At 39.9% G+C, this 26,578-nt stretch overlaps 1 protein-coding gene across 2 annotated transcripts in view; it reads left to right on the plus strand.

Moving 5' to 3' along the window:
* CDH13 (cadherin 13) overlaps positions 1-26,578 on the plus strand; it is an 876,776-nt gene that overhangs the window by 499,302 nt on the left and 350,896 nt on the right. For both annotated transcript variants that reach the window (XM_075008353.1, XM_075008351.1), the window contains exon 6: positions 14,791-14,935. In XM_075008353.1, the coding sequence (XP_074864454.1) occupies positions 14,791-14,935 (145 nt within the window). The remainder of the gene's footprint in view (positions 1-14,790; positions 14,936-26,578) is intronic.

Genomic DNA, 26,578 nt, shown 5'->3' on the forward strand with positions numbered 1-26,578 from the left:
CTGACGTATGATGAATTTGACTGAGTAGACTGTCATTCTTGCCTCCCAAAAGGGAACACGGCTATATTGAGGATCACGGAGCTTCTGGGGCACCCTCTGACGACATAGCACCCTAGGACCCTGAGGCAAAGCCAGAGCTCTGCCACATGAGTAAATATCATTGTTTTGCTTCCAAAAATATCTTATTTTGCTTCCAGCACATGTAATTATTTCTACAAGGAGCTGATGGATATACCAGGTTGTTTCTCACTTGGAGTTTTTTTTTTTCAAGCTCCTTTCCAGTTCAGGGTTCTATGATTCTAAGTGGGCTTTGAGACCACCACTGCTAGCAGCAAGATAGTAGACGACTCTGGTTTGAACTCCAGGGAATCAGAGTCAGATGAATTCTGGAAACTATTAGTGGATTTGACTCAATGCAGATAAGTCTATCTAGGACAGGTCATTGATATTTTCCCTTACTGTCCTTTCCCTTCACACTGTTGCATTATTTTGTCCTGTTGTCTTCATTCTCCTTTCTCTCCTGCCCCTCACCCCCCAGAATAGGTTTTATGTCAAATGGCATCTAACTTAAAATATATAATCTATGTAATAGGGCAACTTTTTGCATTTCACTTGCTAAGAACTCACACTGATTGGCAGGCCACCAACTCAGACCTCTCCTCCACCCCAAAACAATAATTTCATAGTAATGAAAAGAAAAAGAGGAGAATACAATAGTTTACGTTCCCTCTTCATTAAGTTTAATTAGAGGGAACAAAGAACATCATGTTGAGATTTACTCATAGTTTCTTGAGGGTCTCTGCTAAGGGTATATCTAGTCTATATAAGGTATTGACCTGGCAGGGACTGATCCATCCGGCATTGATTTATCATATCATGACACAGTAAATTAATGTCCAAGCTTTCTCCCATCAATGCCATTACTCTAGCAAAGCAAGAAGAGTAGCCAGCATCTACAGGTGAGCAGCCATTCTTGACTTCACCACATGGGACACATGGCAGAAGATATGTCAACTTCAGCTATGCAAATTGCATACAAAACTGGACTGACGGTAAAAGTAAGTGTAGAGGAAGCCTAAGCATGACTTCAGAATCAAGACACACACTGGTGTTGGCTGTAACCTTTTATTCTCCTCACTTGAACAAGGTCTGAAATTTTTGGAGAGAGAGGACATTACAACTGTTGAAGAATTGGAGCCTATGACTGTTTGGCTATGTCTACACTAGTACCCCCTTTTGAAAAGGGGTGCTAATGAGACACTTTGGGATATGCTAATGAGGCACTGCAATGAATATGCAGTGCCTCATTAGCATAAGGGTGGCTACAGCACTTCAGAAGTGCTGCTTTTTGATCACATGCGGCTCATTTACAAATGAGCCTTTTCAAAACCATAGAACAATAGAGCTGGAAGAGACCTAAAAATCCATCAAGTCCAACCCTCTGCCCTAGGCAGGACCAAACCCATCAGATCAGCCCAGCCACAGCTTTGTCGAGGCGAGACTTAAACACCTCCAGGGATGGAGACTCCACTACTTCCCTGGGTAGACCATTCCAATGCTTCACCACCCTCCTAGTGAAGAAGTTTTTCCTAATGTTCAACCTGGACCTTCCCAACTGCAACTTGAGACCATTGTTCCATGTTCTGCCATCCATGATCACTGTGAACAGCCTCTCTCCAGCCTCTTTGCAACCTCCCTTCAGTAAGTTGAAGGCTGTAATCAAGTCCCCCCTCAGTCTTCTTTTCTGCAGACTAAACAGTCCCAATTTCCTCAAACTTTCTTTGTAGGTCATATGCTCCAGTCCCGTAATTATTTTGGTGGCCCTCCACTGGACCCTCTCCAGTGTATCCACATCCTTCCCATAACTGAGGGCCCAGAACTGGACACAGTACTCCAGATGCAGCCTCACCAAAGCCGAATGTTTGGTTATAGGAATAAGGGGAAAATCAAAGTGTGTGGGATCCTTTCAAAAAGGACCCCGGGTAGATGAGCCGCGTGCAGTCAAAAGTGACATTTTCGAAGTGCTGTGGTGCCATTATGCTAATGAGGTGCTGCATATTCATTGCAGCGCCTCATTAGCATATCTGGAAGTGTCTTATTAGTGTCCCCCTTTCGAAAGGGAGGTGCTAGTGTAGACATAGCCTTTATGTAATAATTCCGTTAAATTCCTTCTGCTCACAGAACTTTTGTTAATATTTCAGCAATGCTTTGTGTCTGACATTGCAAAGAGCTTTCACTGACTTCTTCTGAATGAAGAATTAATTTCTGCTTAATCCAACTGGGAGTCACCAGGCTCTTTGGATGTGTCTTTCTAAATTTACCCACACAGTTAAAATATAGTTGTTAACAGAATGGACATTCCAAATTTGTTTTATGTTTTATTGAGCACTGTGGGGCCAGATATTGCGAAGAGGACATTGGCAAATGAGAGGAGTTTGGCTTGACTTGAGGGTGCAGACTTTGATCCATAATTATTTTCTGACCTGTCAGCAAGCATAGTACACATATGATATTGTCTTTTTAGGTTGTCTGAGGGTTTCATGCACATACTGTCTGGCTTCCTAAATATATCCACTTCCATTTTGAATATGAACTAGAATGCTGCAGATTTCCTCTGTATACACTAGTATTGATGCTCCTGTGGAAGTCAGCCATGGTTTCAGTCCTTAATGCCCCTTTTGGTCATTGGAATTTTTGAATAATAGCTGTACTGCATGTATTATAGCATGTTCAACACATTAGCGTAAAAAAAAATCCTCCAACCCTCCCCCTCCTTTATATGTGCTGATTTTTGTTTTCATTTTTGTTTTTTTGTTTTTTTTTGTTAACACAGATCAGAATCCCAGGATTGTGGGGAATAGATAAGCAGTCAAATGAATGATTAGTTTGGAAACCTTTCTCATTTGTAATACCTTGAATATCTCCTTCACCATGTAATGGTAAATCTAATTTGCAATGTTTTTGAGACCAATCTTTAAACTGAAGCCTTTACAGCAGGTTCAAAGTTACTCTGTTATTTTAATAATTTTGTTTCTTATTCTATGAAATCCTTACAGTTTTATTCAAAACTTTTGAGATTTCTGTGTATTCATATTGATAAATATTAAGGTTTCTAAACTGTTTCCTCTTTCAATGGGGAATTGAAAGCATATTTGCAAACGATGACAGCCATATTTATATTTATATTATGAAAACTTACTACAGTCATGGTGGAACTACGGTAAAATATAATGTTTATATCTTGTAATATATATTTTCCTAAGAACTTTTATGGTTTTCCCATAAACCAGGCTGGAGAACTTATGAGCCATTTGTAGACTAGTCTGTTGTTCCTGTTCTTTTTGTTTGTTACAATAGATATCACATGCTTTTTGTAAGGTAATCCATCAGCCATTTATGCCAGTAAAACACTGGCATTACTGAAAAAAAAACCAAAAAGAGAAAAAAGATGAAAAAATTATATTTTGTGAGTTATTTATTTAGGGCAGAATTTTAGTAACAATGAAAATAAAGTATTCTGTCCTCACTGATAGGATGACTAATCAGAACTGTTAGGTGTTTCTTCAAAGAAGACCTCTCTAATGTTCATAATATGAAGACATCAAGAAAGAAAATTTTCGAGTCCCAGATAATTGTCAGGACTGTCAAAAAAAAAAAAAACAGATTGAGATTTATAGTAATTATCGGTTATGAAAAAATCATCTGTAATTTTGGGGAGACAGTCAGAAAAATCTTCATTCAGATAACTCTCTAGTGCTTAACATTTCCTTGCAATAACATATTTCCAGCAAAATATATTAGAGATAAAACGTGCACGATAAAGATAGAAACCTTTCTAAAAATATAAGCAAAGGTGCTCCTTTATCTCGAATTTTTATTTGTATGAAAGAGTACAGGGAAGAGAAATGCAATAAGATCTAAAATTAACAGCGATATTGTGCTTTTACAACTTATACATTCCATAATAAACACTAACTCATAAGTTGCCTATATCTGCCAGATACAGTGTGTCACCTGAGAGATGCTCTGAGCCTTCATTTCTATTAGCTGAGGCACTCAGAACCTTGCAAACACTTTCTCCAGGAGTGTCAGATTGTGAAATTGAAATATACCAGTTACGTGACTGTAGCATGAAGTGAAACCAAAACATGTAAATGTTTATGTATATGGATGTAACACGGTGGACTTCCCCTTTAAGGGTCAGAGTTCCAGAAATTGCCAGTCTTGGTCAATTAGCAAATGCAGGTAGGAAGGGACCAAGGGGGGATTATAAAAGCCAGTAAGTGGCTTAGTTGAATAATGATCTGCAGGTGAGAAATAGGCTTCTGCAGGAGGCCTTGAAATGGAAGTGGATTGGTGGAGAGGGTGTGTTCTTGTGGGAGAGAAGCAAGGTGGGTAGTCTCTGGGAGATGTGGTCCATGGTGGGCAGAGGAACCACTTTTTTGTTTGTATGTGTTTTGCCAAAAGTTTATGTTTGAATAATAAAAATATGCTTAGAAAGAGACTTGGATCTGTCAGGTCTTTCTAGGCTGAGGAAACAGGCAAGCAGCCTTGCAACTTATTTATGAATGGGACTTAATTATTGAAAGGAGGTTCCTTAGCAAGATGATCACAGTCCACATCATGATACTTACAAGGGTGGTCTGGCACATCAACAGGCATTTGGTACCCTGCTGCAGCTATGTATGCCACATTCTAAAGGTATGTCCACACTGCTGCAGGAAATACATTCCCAGCTTGTATCAATGTGCACATACCAGCTTTGAATGAGCTAAGCATCCTAAAAATAGTAGTATAACCGTGGTGGCATGGGGGACAGCATGGGCTAGCCAGGCTAATACAATGCCATCTAAAACAAAAGATGAGAGTTCGAGCAGCTAGTCCATACTGCTGACCATGCTGCTTAAGTTAGCTTCTTCAGAACTATTGTGTATATGTCTGTCCAAGCTAGAATTTAGTCCTCCAGCTGCAAGGTAGATGTATGCTAAACATGAGCTTTGAAATGTGGGCCAATGTCTCCTATTGAGGATAATTATACCATCCCTCTTATAATAGCTGAGCTACCATAGAACCATCAAGGGGTGGCAAAGTTGTACTTGAGGGAAAAATGTGGCCCATGCTATCAAAATATGCTGCTTACTAACATGGGTTTTTTTGCATCTTTTTCTTGATACTATATAACAAACGAATATTTTCTTTATTTTTGTAGAATAGAAAAGCTGGAGTAAATATTTATTAAAGGTTATGTATAGCAACTTCTCTCTTTACGTCCTGCTATTATTTTCCCAGAATTGTTCCTCTAGATAATGCAGACTCCTTTTAAGTAGAGCCTTAAAGTGTTTAGAGTGGCTCTTTATCACTTTTTCTCTAACCCAGTAGTAGCTAAGTGGTTTTTCCTAGTAGGGGAGCACAGTATACCAACATTCTGAAGATTAGCCTGACAAACTTTCTCCACTCTGAACCTGCACTTCGGAAGTCATTTTAAATAAAACTTAGAAACATCCTTAATGTAGACTTTCAATACATACAGTGTTAGGTATGTATCATCCAAGGAAATGGAAGGTTTTGCAAGTATCCGTGTTGCTGATTCAGTAGGGGGTCATTCTTCAGTACTAAATTAGTTTCGGAAACAATGCTGCATTAAGATATTTGAGTACACTCTGCTGTTGGAAGTGCTGATGTAGCCTCTTAAAACCATACAAATACCTTGGTGCTTGTTACAGGACTAAGATTCTTAACTGAATCTTCTAGGTCAAATTCTGCCAACATAATTCCCTATGAAATTTCAATGGCTTTAGGCTGTTATTCTGCACCATCTAGTAGTCCATCTGCAGCTGGTGTTGACAGATTTTGCGCTCCAACTGAAAAATGTCTGCCTTTCATTCATGGGAAAAATGGGCAGCATTGTCTAAAAGAGAGAATGCAGGGCTGGGAGACAATAACCCCTGAATAACACCCTTTGACTACGTCTACACGTGCAGCCAACATCGAAATAGCTTATTTCGATGTTGCGACATCGAAATAGTCTATTTCGATGAATAACGTCTACACGTCCTCCAGGGCCAGCAACTTCGATGTTCAACTTCGACGTTGCTCAGCCCAACATCGAAATAGGTGCAGCAAGGGAACGTCTACACGTCAAAGTAGCACACATCGAAATAGGGATGCCAGGCACAGCTGCAGACAGGGTCACAGGGCGGACTCAACAGCCAGCCGCTCCCTTAAAGGGCCCCTCCCAGACACAGTTGCACTAAACAACACAAGATACACAGAGCTGACAACTGGTTGCAGACCCTGTGCCTGCAGCATAGATCCCCAGCTGCCGCAGAAGCAGCCAGAAGCCCTGGGCTAAGGGCTGCTGCCCACAGTGACCATAGAGCCCCGCAGGGGCTGGAGAGAGAGCATCTCTCAACCCCCCAGCTGATGGCCGCCATGGAGGACCCGGCAATTTCGACGTTGCGGGACGCGGATCGTCTACACGGTCCCTACTTCGACGTTGAATGTCGAAGTAGGGCGCTATTCCTATCTCCTCATGAGGTTAGCGACTTCGATGTCTCGCCGCCTAACGTCGAAGTTAACTTCGAAATAGCGCCCGACGCGTGTAGACGCGACGGGCGCTATTTCGAAGTTGGTGCCGCTACTTCGAAGTAGCGTGCACGTGTAGACGCAGCTTTTGAGTCCACTGGGGGAAGTCTGTGCACAATGTGTAAATATGCAACAAACTCGACCCCATCATATTACAGTAAGGCCCTAAATTTAATGGCAGCACCAACAGGAGATATTGATGCTTGAACTCAGAAAAATGAAAGGGAAACAACATGACAGCAGAGAATCTACCACTTAAGGCTATGGGAGAGGCCAAGTATAGTCAGTGACAACTATTGGAGACCTAACGATAATGGTGGTCAGGATGAACCCTCTCTGTCTCTTATCTGTTAGCCATATTGCTTAATGCAGTATTGGAAGAAGCTTCTTAGATACTATGCTGACCATCACAATATAAGAACCTATACAATGATCTATTGACCCACAGAGCATAGAACAGAATAGCACATTGAAGTCAGATCTGTGGTTTATGCCACTGTCACATAAATCTGCTCAATTGTTGACATTTTGGGGGCTGTATTAATACGTAGCTGCTGGCATGTGCATAGCAAGTGAAGGGAGGCTTTTATTCTAATGGAATTTAACTACCTGAGGCAAGCTATCAAAATGATCACTGTAGTAAATTGATCTTAATCTTTCATTTAAAAGGGGATAGTAGGAGGACATTAGCCAGGTACTAACATGTTAAAATTTATCTGAGTTTTTCAAGATCAAAGTCAAGCAGGACTGTACAAACTGTCTCAATTGTTGATTTTCCAATTTAAGCAGCCAAATTGTAAATTCTTGGAGCAGGGCTGCAGTGGACTGAGAGGCTGAGATGAAAAACATGGCAGAGAAGCTTCATGGCCTGCACTGTCTCTATTACAAGCATGATTAGACTTGTAGCTTTGGAAGAACTGAACAACAAAGTCCTAAGCATAAAATGGAGTAAGGCAATGCGCAATTTTGATGGGTTCAGCAAACTTTCTGTGAAATTAACTAGATGCCTCCAGAATGAAGAGAGGCTTGTCCTATCATGGGGAGGTTTGAATGAAGAGTGTAATAGAAGGCTTCTTTATTTCCTTGACAGTCAGTGTGTGATTTTCATTGTCAGCCCAGGCATAGTTTAAGCACCTGCTAGAGGGTCAATTCTCTGGAACTCTAGCACCATATGTACAGAGTGATGGTAATAACGGGTTATAATTAATGTGCAACAGGCTATCATTTTAGAAAGCAACCTCGGGTGATGAGGGAACAAAAGAAGAAGGTTAGTTGGCAATCAAGGGATGTATGGTACAAAGAGAATAAAGAAATCCATCATAAACTGCATATGAGATCAAGCAGCAGTCAAGTAAGAACTGTTGTGCTTGATATGTGGATTATGCATTTACCACCAAGACTTCACATCTTGTCTTGAATCCTTATATTAAAATGAGACTTCTCAATCAGTTGCTTTCACCTAGAAATGGATGCGGTTTATGAACAAAAATAACAACCCTCTGCTGCCTTCCCCCTTTCTTTTTGACAATTGATGAAGAACGGAACATCTGAAAAATCTTGTGCTTGGCAACTTACCATGTTCTGTGCTGATGTGGTGGTCTCTTGCATAAAACCCAGCCAAGGCATGGTTCTTTATCAACCTACTTTAATGCTTGCCTGTCCCACTGATTTATTTATGTTTGACACTGTGAGATCTGATAGTAAGAGCTGCTTGGAACCTTGCTTTTGAAAGTTCATAGAGTCTAACCTCCTGGGACTATTGTGATTATCTAATCTCACCTCTCATGTAACACAGGGCACTCATCTTCTCAAAAATAATTCCAAGAGCATGTGTGCTATGAATTAAAAAAAGAAAAATGTTGATTAAAAGTTGTCAGTTATGGAGAGTCCATCAAAACACTTGATAAACTGTCCCAATGATTACTTAACCTTATGGTCAAAAATTGACATTTCATTTCCAATATGAATGTGTCTATTTTCAACTCCCAATCACTGGGTCATGTTAAAGGAAGTACAAACCTAGAAACTGATTTTCACCAGATTCCTCCTACTGCTGCCTTTCCAGAAATACAGTGGGCATGGGCAATTATATCTTGTCACAGCCTTATCACCAGCAATTGCTTACAAAACATTTTCAATCCAGTAAAATTAGTTACCAGTATTGCCAATATGAAAAGGGGTAAGAAGGAGAGGAGAAACAACAGGACTTTGAGTCAGAATTAGTCTGGAGAGAGGATTCAAGCTCCCAAGCAACCAGAGACATGATCGACTATTAATTTTCAGCTTAGCTCTGGGCAATGACACATGAGCTGCGTCTACACGTGCACGCTACTTCGAAGTAGCGGCACCAACTTCAAAATAGCGCCCGTCGCGTCTACACGCGTCGGGCGCTATTTCGAAGTTAACTTCGACGTTAGGCGGCGAGACGTCGAAGTCGCTAACCCCATGAGGGGATGGGAATAGCGCCCTACTTCGACGTTCAACATCGAAGTAGGGACGTGTAGACGATCCGCGTCCCGCAACATCGAAATAGCGGGGTCCTCCATGGCGGCCATCAGCTGGGGGGTTGAGAGATACTCTCTCTCCAGCCCTTGCGGGGCTCTGTGGTCACCGTGGGCAGCAGGCCTTAGCCCAGGGCTTCTGGCTGCTGCTGCTGCAGCTGGGGGTCCGTGCTGCATATACAGGGTCTGCAACTAGTTGTTGGCTCTGTGTATCTTGCACTGTTTAATGAAAGTGTGTCTGGGAGGGGCCCTTTAAGGGAGCGACTTGCTGTTGAGTCCGCCCCGTGACCCTGTCTGCAGCTGTGCCTGGCTCCCTTATTTCGATGTGTGCTACTTTGGCGTGTAGACGTTCCCTCGCTGTGCCTATTTCGATGTTGGGCTGAGCAACGTCGAAGTTGAACATCGACGTTGCCAGCCCTGGAGGACGTGTAGACGTTATTCATCGAAATAGACTATTTCGATGTCGCAACATCGAAATAAGCTATTTCGAAGTTGGGTGCACGTGTAGACGTAGCCATGGTTTGTAACACAGCAGTGCAGGTGTAAGACTGAGATTTAATTCAGGGCACCAGTAACACAATGTGGGTCCATCAATAGAAAAGGTAAAAAACTTTATGATGTTAAATTGACTTCAGACACTAATGTTAAACAAGTCTTGGAAATTGAAGATCGAGTGTCCTCTATTCTGCATAAGTCATTCTGCGTAAGTGAGCCAAGCAACTGAGTCCACTGAGGATCAGCCACCAGGAGATGTGTACATTTGCTGACTCATATACCCCTAAACAGTATGTATTTTAAATCATCGGAGAGTGGGTAGGGTTTACGAGAAAGGTCTGTACAAAAAGGCATCAAAATCATTACTTGCATAACAGAAGGCAGTAAAATGGACTGTAGCAGGACACAGAGTCAGTGTAGTATTTTGTGGAAGCCAATAGGCCATTCAGAGCATAAATATTATGCTTCTTACACTCATATCCATCATCGTGCAATATAAAAGTGAAATGTGCATACAAGCATAGCAGAATGCACCGAGATAAGATAGCACACCATCCATCTTAACTGATGAATTAGAATTCTGACCTAATCCTATCCCAGGAGGTTCTATTGCGAACCTATAAAAAACTTAAAATATCATGAACTGTGAGTAAGAATAAATTACCAGAATAAATAAACCACTCCAAGCACACTCAGTGCCTTGGCTATTGCTGACTTTTTGGGAGGGAAAGGAAAGGGTTATGGTAACTTTGGTACTCATGTCCTTGTTCCTACTGGTTTATCTCAGAGAGTTAAGCAGGGAGCAATAAAGTGGGTGAAAATGGTAGTTCTGTCTCTGAGGTCCTCATTGCTGTTTCTTATGTCTCACCTTAGGTGTGTTGATGGAGAGAGGCCTTAGTGTCAGGGCTCAGTGCATGTATGTAAAAGTTGAAGGCGTCTGTAATCTGGATGATCATCTTCTCCCACCCAGTAGAATGTGTGGCTACCTCCCCATTATCACTTCTCATACTTCACTGCCTTAGTATGGTTCCTTATCTGGCTGCATTGTGGGTGAGAAATTTCAAGAAATGCAAAACTTGGTGTAGATCCCTGTGCTATTTCTGAAGGAGGAACTAGAAATTACAATGACTAGAATGCTTATGTCACTATCAGATCTGTGTCTGTGCACCAGCATATGCAATTGTGTGTGTGTTTGTGTAACTATGCATATGTTATGTCCTTCCAAATCTTATTTGCACATGCCAAAAAATAATAACGATTTATTTTTATTCATTAACATTTGTACATTTGTATGGTGCTGATGTTACTGGGAGTCTTCAGCACCCAAAACAGTGGTAGCCTAACTTTTTTTCTCCTGGTGGTGTCAGGAACGAATCAATGGGAACGCAGCACTTCTGTCAGCTAAATGATTGACATAAGCAAGTATGCTCTTATCTAAAGCTTTTATTTATTGGTTGTTAATCACACTTGCTCACACACTAGATTGAGGACATACCAGATACATTTACCCACAGTCTGAGATGGTTTCAAGTGATCACCAGCCAAGCTTCCAAGGCTCTCTTTTCATCCAGCTCATGCGGAGTTCAAATGCAGCTCCTTGACCTAAGACAAGCTGCCTCAGACTGTTCCGTGGTGTTTACTTTTACCTAATTTTGCATAGTTAACTCTAATAAACCCGTAAACTATTGTCTCTCCTAGCAGCTCAGCGTAATAGTATCTGCTGGGTCACGAATTCTCATAATTTCAACAAACTTTGTCTCAGAACATTTCTTGTATTTCTAACTAAAAACAATATCAGAAGCACCTAAAAACCAAAATTGCTATCCACCTACACTTTTTCACAATTTTCTTCCCTAGCCTAAAGGTTTGGTCTACACTAGGAAAATAAGTTGATTTTAGTTACGCAATTCCACCTATGGCAATTGTGTAGCTACAATCACCTTATTGAAATTGACTTACCTGGCCATTCACGCTGATGAAGATTGATGAGGAGTACAGGGGTTGACTACTGACCATGCTGGGTGGATTTTGGGCATCCCTACCAGGGGCATGAAGTCAGGGAAAATAAACATGGTCTAAGTAACAAACGTCAGGCATGCAGCTGTCTGATTTTGTCTCATAAAGGCCTAAGATTATTCTTAGTTATGTGATGTTTGGTTTTCAGCTGACAGTGGCTGAACATATAAAATGGCTGACCAACTGCCGTACTGTCAAGTTCTGGGTTACACACCTGAATATCAGCTTCTGGGGTAACACTGACAATACATTCAGGCATTACAGAACACACACAATAAAAAATGCTTGAATAGGAGAGTTTATAGTCTAAAAGACAAAGACAGTTAAGATAGACTGTCTAGAGAGACCAGATGTTAACTGAGTATTTCAGTTCACTTTATAGCTCTTCTCCTAGGGCTATGCCTACAGTAGAGGGGTTTGTTGACAAAACCTAGGGAATGTCCAGATTCCCAAGGCATTCTGTTGACGGTAAATTGACAGAACATGACAATTTTTTCAACAGCATTCTGCCTGTCCCCCATGAGGCAGAATATCTCTGTCAACTCAAAGCTGGTCTGGATGTTCCGGGGGAACTGTGCTGATGACAGGCTTCTGGGACACCAAGAAGCCCTGTCCGCTGTACTTTCAGTTGGCTGTTCTGTTGTGATAGAAGCCCAAGCAGTCCAGCCACCCTCTGTTAACAAAGTGGATCACTCTAGCAATCTGCTTGGTAATTTGGCTGCAGTCTGTTGACAGAAGCTTTGTTGGAAGATGTCTTCCAAAGAGTGGAATGAGATTCAGCTATAATGTGGAGTGTACCATTCTCTTGCAGCCAATGGCATTCTGTCTGGGGAGGACAACTTTAATTTGAGGCCTAGATCCCACAGGATAAACATTAATGAAGATTATTCTGTATCAGAACAATTCTGATCAATGTGCCAGATGTGGTCTACAAATATATATTTCCTGTGGAGGCTTTTGCATCCTTTGTTAAAGAGCGATAACCAATGGCTGAATTTAGCATCAAATGTAAATTGCATTAGGAAGTGACAATGGAACAGAGACAACTCATGAATTTAATAGCTATGAATTAAAGTTACCATCCTTCAGAGTTTAGTATGCAATACTAGAGAGGTTCCCAATCTCTTTCTTTTAATTTCACTGCAAGCTGTCTGTTACCAAAAGAGAGCACAATTCTGTAACCAAAAAATGTCACCAAGATGCAGTCTCTTTGAGTGTATCTTCTCATCTGAGGCAAGATCCACACTGGGAAATAAAAATCAATTTTCGATAGGCACATCCAGCTTTAAGAATTGCATAGGTACAGTCAACATAGCTAACATTGTTTTCTTTTTTTAAATTATATTTAGAATCTAAAATTGTTTCTCCCATTGACCTTGTGCTGTGGAGATGGCAGCAAAAACCAATTTTAGATACATTGACTCCACCTAGGCTAATCCAGCTATGAGAATTACTTATCTAAAACTGATTTTTGCTACCGTTTCCACAGCACAAGGTTGATGGGAAAAACTCTCCCATCAACCTCCCTTACTCCTCATGACTGACAGGAGTAGTGCGGCTGACGGAAGCACCATGAACATTTTATATAGAATGGCCCCATTAGGTGTGCCATGTCACACCCCAGAAGACTGCCCTCCTGCATGCGGCTCTTCTGATGAGTGTAGAGGTACTGTGAAAGTCCAAATTACATCCCGAAGCATGAAAACAGGCAGGTAATTTTCTGCGAACTGCTGGACTAGTAAGAGCTGATAGACTATTGAGTATATTAAACAGGGCTGATATGAAAGGAAAACCTGAAAATGGACCTGAATGGAAGGCTTGTTGAGTGATGGAGGTTGCAAAGGTTTTGTGAAGAATGTTTATTACTTAAGATTAGAACCTTTCAAATGGCACAATTCATTACCACAGAGTATGGGGTGTGCACTGTATCAGCTCTCAGTGGCTAAGCCAACGCGATTCATAAGCACGCAATGTCCTTCAAGGTAAAGAACATCAGATGCATAGTTTTCTATTATATTTGTATTATTCCATTTTGCCGAAAAAGAAAACCATGCTCATTTTTCTGAATAACCATTGGCTATGGGCACAGTAGACAATTTAATAGTTTCCCTCTACTCTCCCCGAATACTTGTTATGTAGCTTTTGAGACTAGGTAAGTTGTTGCAGCAAATCATGCAAGGAATCCCTAGCATTTCTTTCAGAATCTCTGTGATTTCTAATCAGTCAGTGCTGCACTGTTTCTGACTCTCTTAGCCAAAAGCTTGACCAGATCTGAATGGTTCCTTGTTGCTTCCCCTGCTTTTTGTGCCAAAAGTCTTCAGTGCTCTTACATCTTGGATGCAATAGAGGTATTGATACCAATGAATCCCTGTTATTACTCTCTCTCTCTCCCACACACACACTCTGGCAGTGGCTGAGATAGCAGTTTGATACATTGGAACAAAAGCCACCTGCCATATAAATGGAAAGAAATGTCTCTTGCATCGCGTGCGTCAGATATTTGCTGCGTCATGACATTGATTTTGACATGTCAGTAAAGAGAGACTGCTGATTTCGCAAATGATTTCCTATACATAAAAATAAACAGTGAAACAAAGAATGAGGCATAAAAATTTGTTGAAGAAAGCATTGTTAGGGTGACTTGGTGTAACAATAATGATCGTTACAGCTATTTCCTTCAGACCTTTCTTTTCAGGACAAAATAAAAAGAGATTGAATTAAATTTTGTGCTTATTTCCTCCACACTCTCATCAAGGAGGTTATTTATTTACTCTACAAAAGGGTAACTTTTACCTTTTCTTATAAAATCCTATTTATATTTTCTAATACTCAATTAGCAGTGATCTTGGCACTTTATACATGCTATTGTTTGTTTCCCTTGAAGGAAATAAAGGGACTGATTCTAAGCAAATATTCACTTCATTAGTATGAAATTGTTTATTTTTTTCTCCCCTTCACTGCATTCTTTAGCAAATTTCACAAATCAATTGCAGAGTACCCAATGGAGATCGCCACATGAATCTTGCTTGCTTGCATTGAAAACCATTTTTGTTCTTAGCTTAGTCCCGTGTGACTGAAATACTAAGTTGCCAGTGGCTTGTTACAGTAAAAATGCTGAAGTAAGCTTGTATTTTCTTCCCTTATGTCATGATAATGAACTAACTCATTTATTCTTATCTCTTTGTTCATTCAGCTGCAAGTTGAAATCACTGATGTCAGCGGCAAAAGTATTGAGGGTCCTGTCCTTCTAGATATCATTGTTATTGATCAGAATGATAACAGACCCATCTTCAGGGAAGGACCATACATTGGGCACATCATGGAAGGGTCACCTACAGGTATGTTGGACTGCATTCACAGCTTCTGTAAACTAGTGTAGGTTATAGGCCAGATATTACCTTCTGATACCTTCACATTGGTTCCATTGCAGGATATTTGCTGACTCTGTGATGGGAGTGGCTCATTCACTCCTCCCTGCCTTCTGGGCAGAGGGTAATTGTCTGTGGGCCTACTCCACATTAACCCCTCGCTGTCATTCTAATCTGCATCACTTCAGCTGCACAAATGGAGCAGCTGAAGTCCACAAACTTGTGTACAGTATGGTTGGTGGGGGCTGCTCTTCTATCAACACCAGCTCCTCCTCTTGTCCTGAGGGAGTACCAATGTTGACGGGGGAGCACTCAGAGATTGATTTATCAGGTCTAAGGAGAGGTGACCAGGGGACATCTGTTAGATCGATCCCTGCAGCATCAATCCCTGGCATAGTAGAGACTAGCCTTATGATGCTGCAGGAAGAGTCTAGAAACAACATAGTTTGGAAAGAAAGTTCAGTATGATCTTTATGTTTTGTTATTCTTATCTAAGTTATCAGTTGAGACGAACTGCAGGATGGGATTAAGGTTGGAACTAAATACATCATGTATTGGTTTTTCAGTTCAGGTGGGAACCATACCTGTTCACAGTCAGATTGGCTGCCGGCAGGATTTGTTTGTTTATGCAATGCCTGTGGTAGGTAAAAGACAAGAATAAATAGAATGTATATTGAAGAATAAGCTCTTGTTGTAGGACTTGAGATATTGAAATATCATATATATTTGAACACAGATGAAATAAATACACTGTGTAGACTAGAGCCTGTATGAATATCTTCTGCTCATTTTCTAGTGTAAATCTGGCGATGCTCACATGTTCTTCTCATTGCATTTTCTGTAAAACTTCAGTGGCGGGGTGGGGTTTGGGAGATGGAGACGGTTTCTGAGAAGAGATGTTATTGCCAAATTCCAAATTAGATACCCAGTCTAGCTAAATTCCTTTTGCACTTACACCTTAATATATTTGTCCTCAGCTCTTGTCCTCAAGTGTTGTGCAACGCTGCTGTGAGTTGTTAAACAACTGTTGCATTCCACTGCAGAGGGATCACCACTTCAGTTATAGTAACAGAAATATAACAGAATTAATTTTGATTTCATTGAAACCAGAGCAAGTTAGGGGAAATGCCTGTTAAAATCACTGGAGTGACAGTGGTATGAGATTAAAATTATTAAAATTGAGTCAGACTTCTGTATGGACCAGTGCCCCAGCTGCAGGATTGGCTGGTCGGGTAGAGGCAGGGAGCCAGCTGAGTACCAGTTCCTGGTTGGTTGGTTGGATGGTTGGTTGGTTTGTTACAAAAAAAGCACTGGTCCTATGTCTTAAGATATTTGGTTATAGACACACTAGATGCTTTCCAGATGAAGACTGAAATCAAATACAGTATACAATTATGAAATGTGAACATTATGAACTATGATTCTAATTTCACTTCAGTACAGGAGCGTATGCTGTGTTTAGTGTGAACCAGGAAAATCATTTTGTACTCCACCTTTATGTATTAAACCTTTGCTAAATATATATGAATCTTTTTGCAACTTTGTAGAGCTTCTAGGAATCATCTCAAAATTTCAGCAGTCATATGTATTGATTAATCAACAGTAGTGCTTCCCTCGTTGATTTTAGATTTGACTTGCGTTATAGATTGCTATCCCACGAGATTAATAGAGAGGTATTAAGATAAATGTGTGATATTGAATAGTGCAATATATAACAAGCAGGCTAAGAACCAACATGACAATTTAAAAAATTGGTCATATTTGTATACTTACCAGAGATAAATTAGATTCCTATTTAGAAGTGTAGTATAGTAATCCAAGTGGAAAATCAACTGTGTTCTAGTGTTTTCTATATAGCTCAGATTTTAGTGAATGGTAAAGAATCCAAAATAAACCTTCACTAAGTTCCTCTTCTCTTGTCCCTCCATAGCACCCCATTGTAATTGAACTAATAAAACAAGTTTCATGGTTATTGACTACTCAGGCGCAGCTATCTGAGTTTTTCTAAAATTCCTTTGTGCAAACCAATCAATAGTACCTAACAGAGTATGGCTACCTCATGAGATCAAGTGGCCAGTTTTGATGCATTTTTATTTAAACTACAATGCAAGGAATTTCTGGGTATGCATCATTATTTCTATCATCCACAATGCCTGTGGATGATTACCATTACTTCCTACAGAAGCTTTGTACTGTTTAGAATTCAAAGGGTTAACAACAACAATCCTTCGTGCTGGATTTCAAACCTACAGACTTTAAAAATTCTGAAAATATATCAGATTGCAGTAACCCCAGAGCTTATGGAAACAAATTTCTCGAAATCCATATTTATAGAAAACTGGAGAAATAGCTGTCTTTAAAAATAAATCCTGAAGATTCTTTTTCCCTTGGATCCTCAGCAGGGGGAAAATATGTTTTTTTAACTTCTTGAAATAAACACAAAATTAATTGGTAATGATGACTGTGAGAGAGTCAGGCCAGAGGGCTACCTCACAAGGGGAGAGAATGGCTTGGCAAAGTGAACAGAGAGAGCTCACTTGAGTCTGCTGCTGGATTGTTTAAAAGGCCTCCGCATTGGGAGACAGGGAGGAGAGCGGAAGAGGAGCTTGGAGGGAAGTTAACAGAGAAGGCGAGAGGTAGAGAGCAGGAAACAAACACCATCATTGCTAGAAACAGCGCTAGGGGCCAGGGATGCAGAGCTCCGAGTAGGAGTGTTTGGACTCCTCTTCCCACAGGCGATGGGGTTGAAAGAGGGAAGCAGGAGTGAGCTTGATCCTGCCACAAGACACAGTTTTATCCACAACACCACTTACATCCTCATAATTATTCACTCTTTGCATGTGCAGTCAGCAAGAGAAAGTTGCCTTGCATCAGGCTGTGATGTTGTTGCAGGAAACTCAGTCTCCAGCAAGATAAGTTTCTAAGCCCAACCCTTTTGGGGGTAACAGAAGTGCAAACTAGTTCTCAGTGTCTCTTAACAAATCTGCTTTTCTCAGCTGTAGCTTCAGTCTCCTTCTGCGACTCCATGTTCTTCTCCCCCAGTTCTGATGTCAGTCACTGGCCTCTCATAATGATTCTCTCTGAGGTCTCTGGTCACGGGCAGACTCCAGTTCTGGCAATTATATAGGAGTTGCTCTTCTCCTGGGAGTTCCTCTCGTCAGAGCTAACTCTCTTCTTTCATGGGGCACAGGTGCCCATTAAGGTATCACCTGACAGCGCCAACTCCTGACCCCCTTGTTCAGGAGCAACTAATTGGGTACATTCTACCTTATGCCATATTGAATTGATTATTAACTCCTTTGCAGCTGCTCTCTGATTTCAGGAGGCTATAACTGAGATTTTTGTGCTTACTTAGTGCTAAAATTGAGACTTGTTCTGGTGTCAGTTGATTCTTATAGTTATGAAAAAATTGACATGAAAAAATATATTAGGTGATTTCAAAATATTTAGCCAACATGGTGAAAAAGGCTATAATTTTTATGAGGAAAGTGAAGGAGAGAAAATTTTGGCTTAAAATCAAGAAAAGCAACCCAAAATCTCTTAGGCTGTGGTCTGGTCCTTCACTGGATATTATGGAAGCATTTTTGTTTGCAATATTTACAATAAAGCAGAAAGGCTAATGTACTTGTATTGCCGTTTTACACTGACAGGAGCTGTAGCCCATTGTGCTTAGCACTGTTGAAAAAAATGTCCTTACCCTAACAGACTTGCAATTTAGGTATAAGTTGAGAGACAGGAGGATACAGATGTCGACGTTGGAGGATATGGTAATCATCTATAAGATACAACATGTTCTCTGTACACTCAGTGCCAAACTACTGACAAGTATTTAAAGGTCGTGATTTAGACTTGATGTGGGAGACCCCCCAAAACTATCCATCTCCTAATTCATGTTTGTTTAATTACTTTCCCCTGCCATTCAAAGTCCTGACATGCCATGTCTTGTCACATTAGGCAAGAAAATGCATTTATTTTCATTTGTTTCTCAGTTGTTCAGTGATCCCTAATACAAGCATTGAGTGCAGCTGCACTGCCATGGTAATGTATTCGAAGAAGAAATTTTTCAGATCTTTGGTGTGGAGGTGAGGAGGAAAAGTAATGTAACTACGGATTTAACTTATCTTTGCCCAAACCTCAGATCCTGATGAGAAAACACAGCTCTGTCTAGATGTCTGTAAGTGGAAGTCTGAGAAGCATTAGATGTCATTAAAAACTACCAGAATAAACTAAAATATAACCAAACGGTATGAGGTTGTCATTCCAAGTGCTGAGTGAGGCAGGTATCCAACCGAGATCATATTAGATGAGTCAGCATTCCTGTGGTGCCCCAACTCAGTAAGTGCACATTTTAAGAGACTGTAACAAATTAGGATGAGCTCCTGCAGACCTTTCTAGTTCAGCATGTGGCTTTAGCAATCCATGGGAACCCTTCAGAACAGAAATCTTCAGAAACTTGAATACGAAGCAAAATTTTGCCACATGTACGTGAGCAGTCCCATCTTAACAGTAGGATACAGGTGAGACAAACAGCTCCTTACTGCACTAATGTTGCTTAAACAGAAAACAGAAAAAAAAAAACCCCTGCATTCTCTATCTGCCTTTTCAGAAGTGCTAATTCTGTCAAAACCAACTCAGTTTTCATCCAAGCATCCAACTATGACATTTCTCCTCAGAGAGGTTTATTTGCTTTACAGATTTCAATAAGCAACTTGGTCCCAGTTTGGTGGTAAAGATATTCTGCAGAAAGGAGGAAAACATTACCCTAGCAAACAAAAGCACTATTTAGTAACAGGAAAGATTGCATTATGACATGACAGGCCAACCCTCCTGACACCTGAAGAATATGGAAATAAGTCAGGGAAAGATGTGTGCATTCTGTTACACCTTCAGAATGCCAAGAGTGTGCACCAGTATTACAAAAGGCTTTCTCTTTCACTGCCACTTCCAACAGGAACTGAAAAGCACCATGTACCCAACTTAAACTTGCTATCTGACACACAAAACTCTTATATTTTCATGTCAATCATATAAATGGATCAGCACAACCAGCCTTTACATGTTCTATGTGTTACCAGAGGGACAATATTAGGAGAGGTAGAAATGTTATTGTTGCTGCTCTGACAGAGGTAACTCTGAAGGTTGGTCAATTGTATAGTAAAGGAAAAAGCTTAAACATGAAGACTAGAGTTTAATACAAGATATAATCCTGAAGCTGATAGAACCTTGAAACCTTGATCTCCTTTACACTGAAAACAAAAGAAAATGAAAGAAGGAAGTCTGTGTGTGTAGCCATCTTGGTGTACAAAAGATGATAAACACCTTTGCCCCAGGAAGGTATTGGAGGTTGAAGATAACAATTGAACAGTGTCCATCGGCTCACTTCAAGTGCTGTAAGGATATTATTATACAGCATTTCAAATCAAACTATGTAACTCTTAGGTCCAGAAATTTGGAGCAACAGGAACAGTGAAGCCTTGTTGATGGAGCCAGAAAGTCACAGACCTTAGAATGCCCACACATAGAAAGGCACAGGCAAAAGTAATATACTGAGTAAAATATCTTGCACCCAGACACAATTCTGAAATCTGAGTTGGGAGCCCAGGGAAGTAATGAGAAAGTAACAGACTAGCAGTTGATAGTGAAAAGAAAAGTTTTAAATGTAAGTAAAACTTTTCAGGCAAAGTTATTTATATTATTTGTAAGTTTTCAAAGTTATGCAATGCATTATGACTCTCCTATATAGCTGAGCTGATTTTCAAACGTTTGCATATCAAGTTTCTAAAAGATGAAAGCAGTTGTAGTGATAAAAAAATAATTGGTTTAAAGGTACAGAAGAGTTGTATTTGGCTGTGTCTACACTGCCACCTTCCTTCCAAGGAAGGATGGTAATTAGGGTGTTGGGAGTTTACTTATGAAGTGCTGCCATGCATAGGCAGCACTTCATTAAGCAAATTCCCCCCTTCAGCAACTTCGAAGTTTTAAACTTCGAAGTACCGGCATTCGTCTAGCCGTGGCGCACCTGCCGGTACTTCAAAGTGCTGGGGCATCTTTGAAGTCCCCTTACTCCTGACGCACTTTGAAGTACTGGTGGGTGTGCCGTGGCTAAACGTGTGCCGGTACATCGAAGTTTAAAACTACAGAGCGGAATTTACTTAATGAAGTTCTGCCTATGCACGGCAGCACTTCATTAGCAAACTCCCAACACCCTAATTACCATCCTTCCTTCGAAGGAAGGTGGTAGTGTAGAGAAGCCCCTTGTGTTTTCAAGTCTGTGGGTCAATAAGTGGAAGAAGGACTTTCAGGTTGTGTCTACGCTATGAAAATAACTTCAAAGTAAGCAACTTCAGAGTAGAGCATCTACACACAACCTACTTTGAAGTTAAACGTCCAAGTAGGGCACTACGGCATTCCCAGTGAGTTAACTTCGAAGTAAGCAAAAATGTGTGTACACTCTCTGCTGGCTACTTCGATGTATAGCCTAACTTCGAAGTTTATTTCCTAGTGTAGATGCACCCTCAATGTATTGAGCTATTGTGTGTCACAGGTAGACTTTATTCTTAATGATAGGCTGTTGAGAGCTATGTGGACAGGACATGGTGAAGAAGGACTTAGGATATCGATTTGCAGTGAAAACACTAGCATCTCTTGTGGAGTGTATATATTTGTTTTGATGGGATATCAAGCACAAGTGTATCTTGGTATTCTGTATCTGAATTGAAGGCACAAAAAGCCTTCAAAGTGTAATATATTTCAAATAGAATTTGATACATATTTTTATTTGTTTAGTATGATTGTCGTGCTTAATCCCAGAAGTGGCTGTATTTTAGTGGTCTATGCAGTGAATTCATATAATTAAGGCTACATTTTGGTAGAGGAGATGGAGTGAAATTACATATTTACTAACACTTGTGCTTTTTATTTTGAATCTACACAGAATGATTGGCACAAACAGCTATTTAGACTGATGCAATGTGAGTGTCTTCATTTGAGTGAAGGAGCAAAATATTGGGTCCAGTTGTTTCTGAATGCAAAATTGTGCATACATCAAATGCAAGCCTGAGACAGAGCTTGATTTTTTTTTTTTTTAATACGCACTAGGATCTGTTGGGTGAAAGGTACAATGCCAGTATATTTCTTTCTCAGTTTTTCTTTGCCAGGAGCTAATTTATTGTTGTGCAGCATCATCTTTTTCTTGGTGCTAGACCGCTGCCAAAATCGTACAAAAGAAGTTTGGGTTGCTGTCTGTTCAGGATAACCTTTAAAAATAATTTTTTTATTCCATTGATTTGTTTTAGCATTGGTTTCTACCATATCTAGTTCACATAAAAGACAGAGTTCATGTAATATTAGCATAAAATATATGGGCCTGATCCACTGATATTAATATTTGTCTTTCTATTGTCTGCATTGGGTTCTGGATCAAGCTCAGTATACTTCACAGTGCTGCAATTTTTAACAATTGCAACCTCATGTTACAAGAAGGAAAAGTTTTGAGATTTTTTTCTCATCATTTTGAGACTATGTTCCATGCCCTCATAAATGAAGGAGGAGATACATCACCACCCTAGACCAGCTCACATGCTATTATCTTGAGAAGCCCCATACTAGTATAACATTAAGGTCAATAACATAATGGATTGTAGGAGAGTGATCATTTGGAAGTTTCTGACAATTTCCTGCTGATGAAAAGTTGATTCTTTTTTGTCCCGCTTCAGTCTGTTTAAATGGACTTAACTGACCTCTCATTTCATTTTCCAGACGCATTTGGCAAAAATGATTCTGAACACATTTGACTTCATTATGTAACTTGCAACGATACACATGAAGCCCAATGGGTTAAGAAACCTAACCACAGGGGTGTATATGTGAATTGCTTGTGAATTGCATTACAAACAACTGGTTTTCCATTTTCTGAAAGCAGAACTGATACATCTGTAAATAATTTTTGTGTCTGTAAATAATAATTAGAAATAAAGAGACATTTAAAGTGGCGCACAGAGCAACATTAAGCACAGTAGCCTAGAGGAATGCTCAGTATCATAAAATAATAATTTGTAAAAATGCGTAAGGCAAGAGGCAGGGTTTAGATCATTGGGCATGTATTATTGATAGCCACATGCTGCATAATTGTATGTTGCTATCATCTGGACAAATGAAAATGGGGTGAAAGAGATATAGTTTCCATTTATCAAATGCATCATGCAAGGCTACCTTTTTCTTCCAGTTAGCCTAATAATAACAACAAAGTTGGTGCAGAAATGAATATAAATGAGATTGCCTATGGAAGTTGAAACTCAAAAGACATTTGCAAAGGTAAACTGTATAAAGATACATCTAGAGAAGTTGGCAGAGTAGGCCAGACATTTTCCCCCCATACACAGGTTGCTGCAGTCATCTTCATCTGATGTATGTTGGAAGCATTATATCAATGTTTTTCCCTCAGTGCATTTCTTTTTACTTGGTGATCACTGCTGATGTGCAGAAAAAAAACAGGACAACTTAAGCTTTAAAATGAATAAAATTGCATTGAATTTGGTGTTCTCCGCAGGCTTATTTCTAGCCTCTAACATGTGATTCCAGCAACATGGGGGAAAACTATAGGTGTTCTCTTAAGAGCTTTCCTGCAGCCAGCTGATAGAAGAGACACAATTTTTGTAAAGGGCTTCCAGCAGAGGAGAACATTCATGGATTATGTATCTTGAAAACCAAGTGAAGTCAGGAAAAAGTGGTATCAAATATTGTTAAGGGCCTGTGAGTCTCCTTTCACCAATCAAGACCACATTTTTTCTTATTTCATGCATTCTTTCAATCACAAAAGTTTCTAACATTCTGCATATGTGGTTTTGGGAGTTTTATGGCATTTCCAGTGTATTTTGAAAATGAGTACACTTGTCCTGGAAGATCGAAATAACGGAAGCGTTCTTAATTTCAGAACCAAAATCATATAAGCTTAGCATAAGAGGGAAAAATTCACACACAGCACAAGGACTATGCACTATTTAAATCAACAAAATAAGGCTCAAGAGCGAGTTAAGTAACGCTCACTCCTTATGCTGTTTCTCTGCTTTGGGTTGAATTGCACTCCAAGTGAGGGCTTATCTACACTACCATGGAAGATGAGCCTACTCATGGTCAATCTTCTGGGGTTTGATTTCATGCATCTATCCTGGAAGTGCAAAATCAAGCTCTCAAGGGTCGCAGTTGACTTCTGTACTCCTCACAAGATGTGAGGAGTAAGGGAGATCAAATGGAGAAACTCTTCTGTCAACCTTCCTTTGCATAGACAGACAAGTTAACCAAGTGCAGAGATGTTGATTTTAGCTATGCAAATGGCATAGCTAGAATTGAGGATCTGTGGTCAACTTTTCTGGTCTAGTACAGACATAGCCTGAGATCGGGAAATGTGCAATTTTTTGTAATGCACATTTATGGAAAATATACCATCATTTTTAGTGAGGCGGACTCACTCTGTGAAAACATTTTCTTGAATAGAATACTTCCTGCCACAAATTAGGTTAGTGTCAGTATTTTTAAAACTATTTGGAGTAGTTTTTGATGGGGTATACTAGTCCCACACTGGACGACAAGGGGTTAAGGAGCTAATCTAGACTCAGGCAGCTATGTCCCACTATACCTGTGAGGCATGCACAGTCTGGAGGAGGATCTTATCAGAAATCAGTGAAGTGCACTTGTTGGCAGACCATGGGAGAGAGCAAACCTTCAGCCCTCAGCACTTGAAGAGAGAAATGATTGAAGACAAGAGCTTGCCAGAAACCCCGCCTCATTCAACTCTGTTCCTTCTTAACTCATGTATGTGAATATTAATTCCCCTTGCTTTCTGTTCATGAGCTAACCCAGAATGAAATAGACTTTTCAAACTGGCTGGAGGGCCAAATCAAAGGAAAGAGGCAGGTCACCACAAACACCTAATAGCCATAATCCAGAGTAGCTCAGTAAGAAGAGAGCTCCTGTGCCACAGTTTGCCACAAGAAAGTGCCCACAGTAAGACAATGATTTCACAATAGATTATGATTGTTATGAGTGACCACAATATAAAACTCATGAATCAAGAAATAAAGAAAATATAAATGAAACAATGAGGAATATTTCTTGATAGGTCTTAAAGATTAATGTCAAGGAAATTATATAATACCAGAACTGCTGATGATAATGTTGGTCTTATACTCAAACAATGAAAGAACAAGTTGATGACAACATCAGAAGTGGTGTTCTGTGTTTAACATAATATGATGGCAATCACATAATTATGAATTCTTTTGATGTGATTTCTGATACAGTGGATCAAAATGGTTACTTTTGCTGGTCCACAAAACTGACAGGAGTATTTGCAATAGATTTCGAAAGGAAGATTTCAGGAGATTGATTTAGTTTGCATAAGTTATATAGATGTTTGCACCATGGTATGCCACTGTAGGAATATTTTTTACATTCAAGGAATGTCACTAAATATAGTGAGCTAGTAAAAAATGAAAATAATGCTTTTGGTAATAAATTGTAGTTATAGGATTCTAACCATGACATAAATAAAATAATCGACCCTGTCAACATATTTTGGTCCCAATTTAAAAGGTCATGTTCTACCAACACCCAGAAGTGAAAAAGTATGATTCTTAGCTAACTTTTCCTGTTTGGTATTAATTTAACCCCTAATACTTTAGTAGAGTTGTTCCTGGGTTATATGGGTTAAAGTGAAAGAACTATTAAGTCATAACGGTTACATTTGATTTGTTCTTTTTGTAACATGAGGCTTGTAAAGCCATTTTGCCAAGAATGAGGCATCTTTCTGTCCTAGAGCTTTGTAAGAGTGCACACATTTTGAATGCAGGTAGGGTGTCTGTACTAGACAGCTTGTTTTCACCTAGGAAATATTGCTGAGAAAGTGTAACCTATAGTAGAATTTCTCTTATAAGAGGCTTTAGCAGTTTTAAATTTCTAAGGTGTCTTAATGAATACCATTTTACAATGTATATAAGACTGGCATAGGCCAGACATTTGTAAATATTGATATTTTGGTTTTCAAATATAGGTGCCAACCAGAAACCAATAGAATAATCATAGAAGACTGTTTCAGTAGTTGGAGTACACCATCTCTCAGGAGATATTGGAGATTGTATATATTTCTTATTATTATCCCTCATTTTTACATTATGTCTTTTTAAACCAAACAGCCTTCACAACATGCCAGATCTTTAAGCATAAAAGAAGGGGAATCCTGTTGTCTAAAATCCTCTTGAGGCACCAATAAATCCTGATCACGAACTGGCTCTGTAGGTTTGGGGAGTCAGGAACTTTGCCCTCTGCAAGATTTCAGCATTTTAGATATGCTCAAATGTACTTGTTCTCCTTTGACTCCCCTTAAAAGTCCCACAGCGTGGAGGGGTCTGCTGGAGGTCACTGTTCATAAGATGTCTTGAATGCCTGGTGTGTTCTTCACTTACTTATTCAGACTTTTAGGAATCTCTCCAAGTGCTCCAGTAACCACTGGATTCATCTTGGATCTAGTTTTCCATAATTGCTCCCCTTTGTGGCACAGTTCTTCAGGCTTTTCCATCTTTTCTTCTTGTTTCATTTTTTTTAAATGTATTTGTCTGT

This window comes from Carettochelys insculpta, chromosome 14 (genome assembly GCF_033958435.1).
Source record: "Carettochelys insculpta isolate YL-2023 chromosome 14, ASM3395843v1, whole genome shotgun sequence".
NCBI classification, from domain to species: domain Eukaryota; kingdom Metazoa; phylum Chordata; order Testudines; family Carettochelyidae; genus Carettochelys; species Carettochelys insculpta.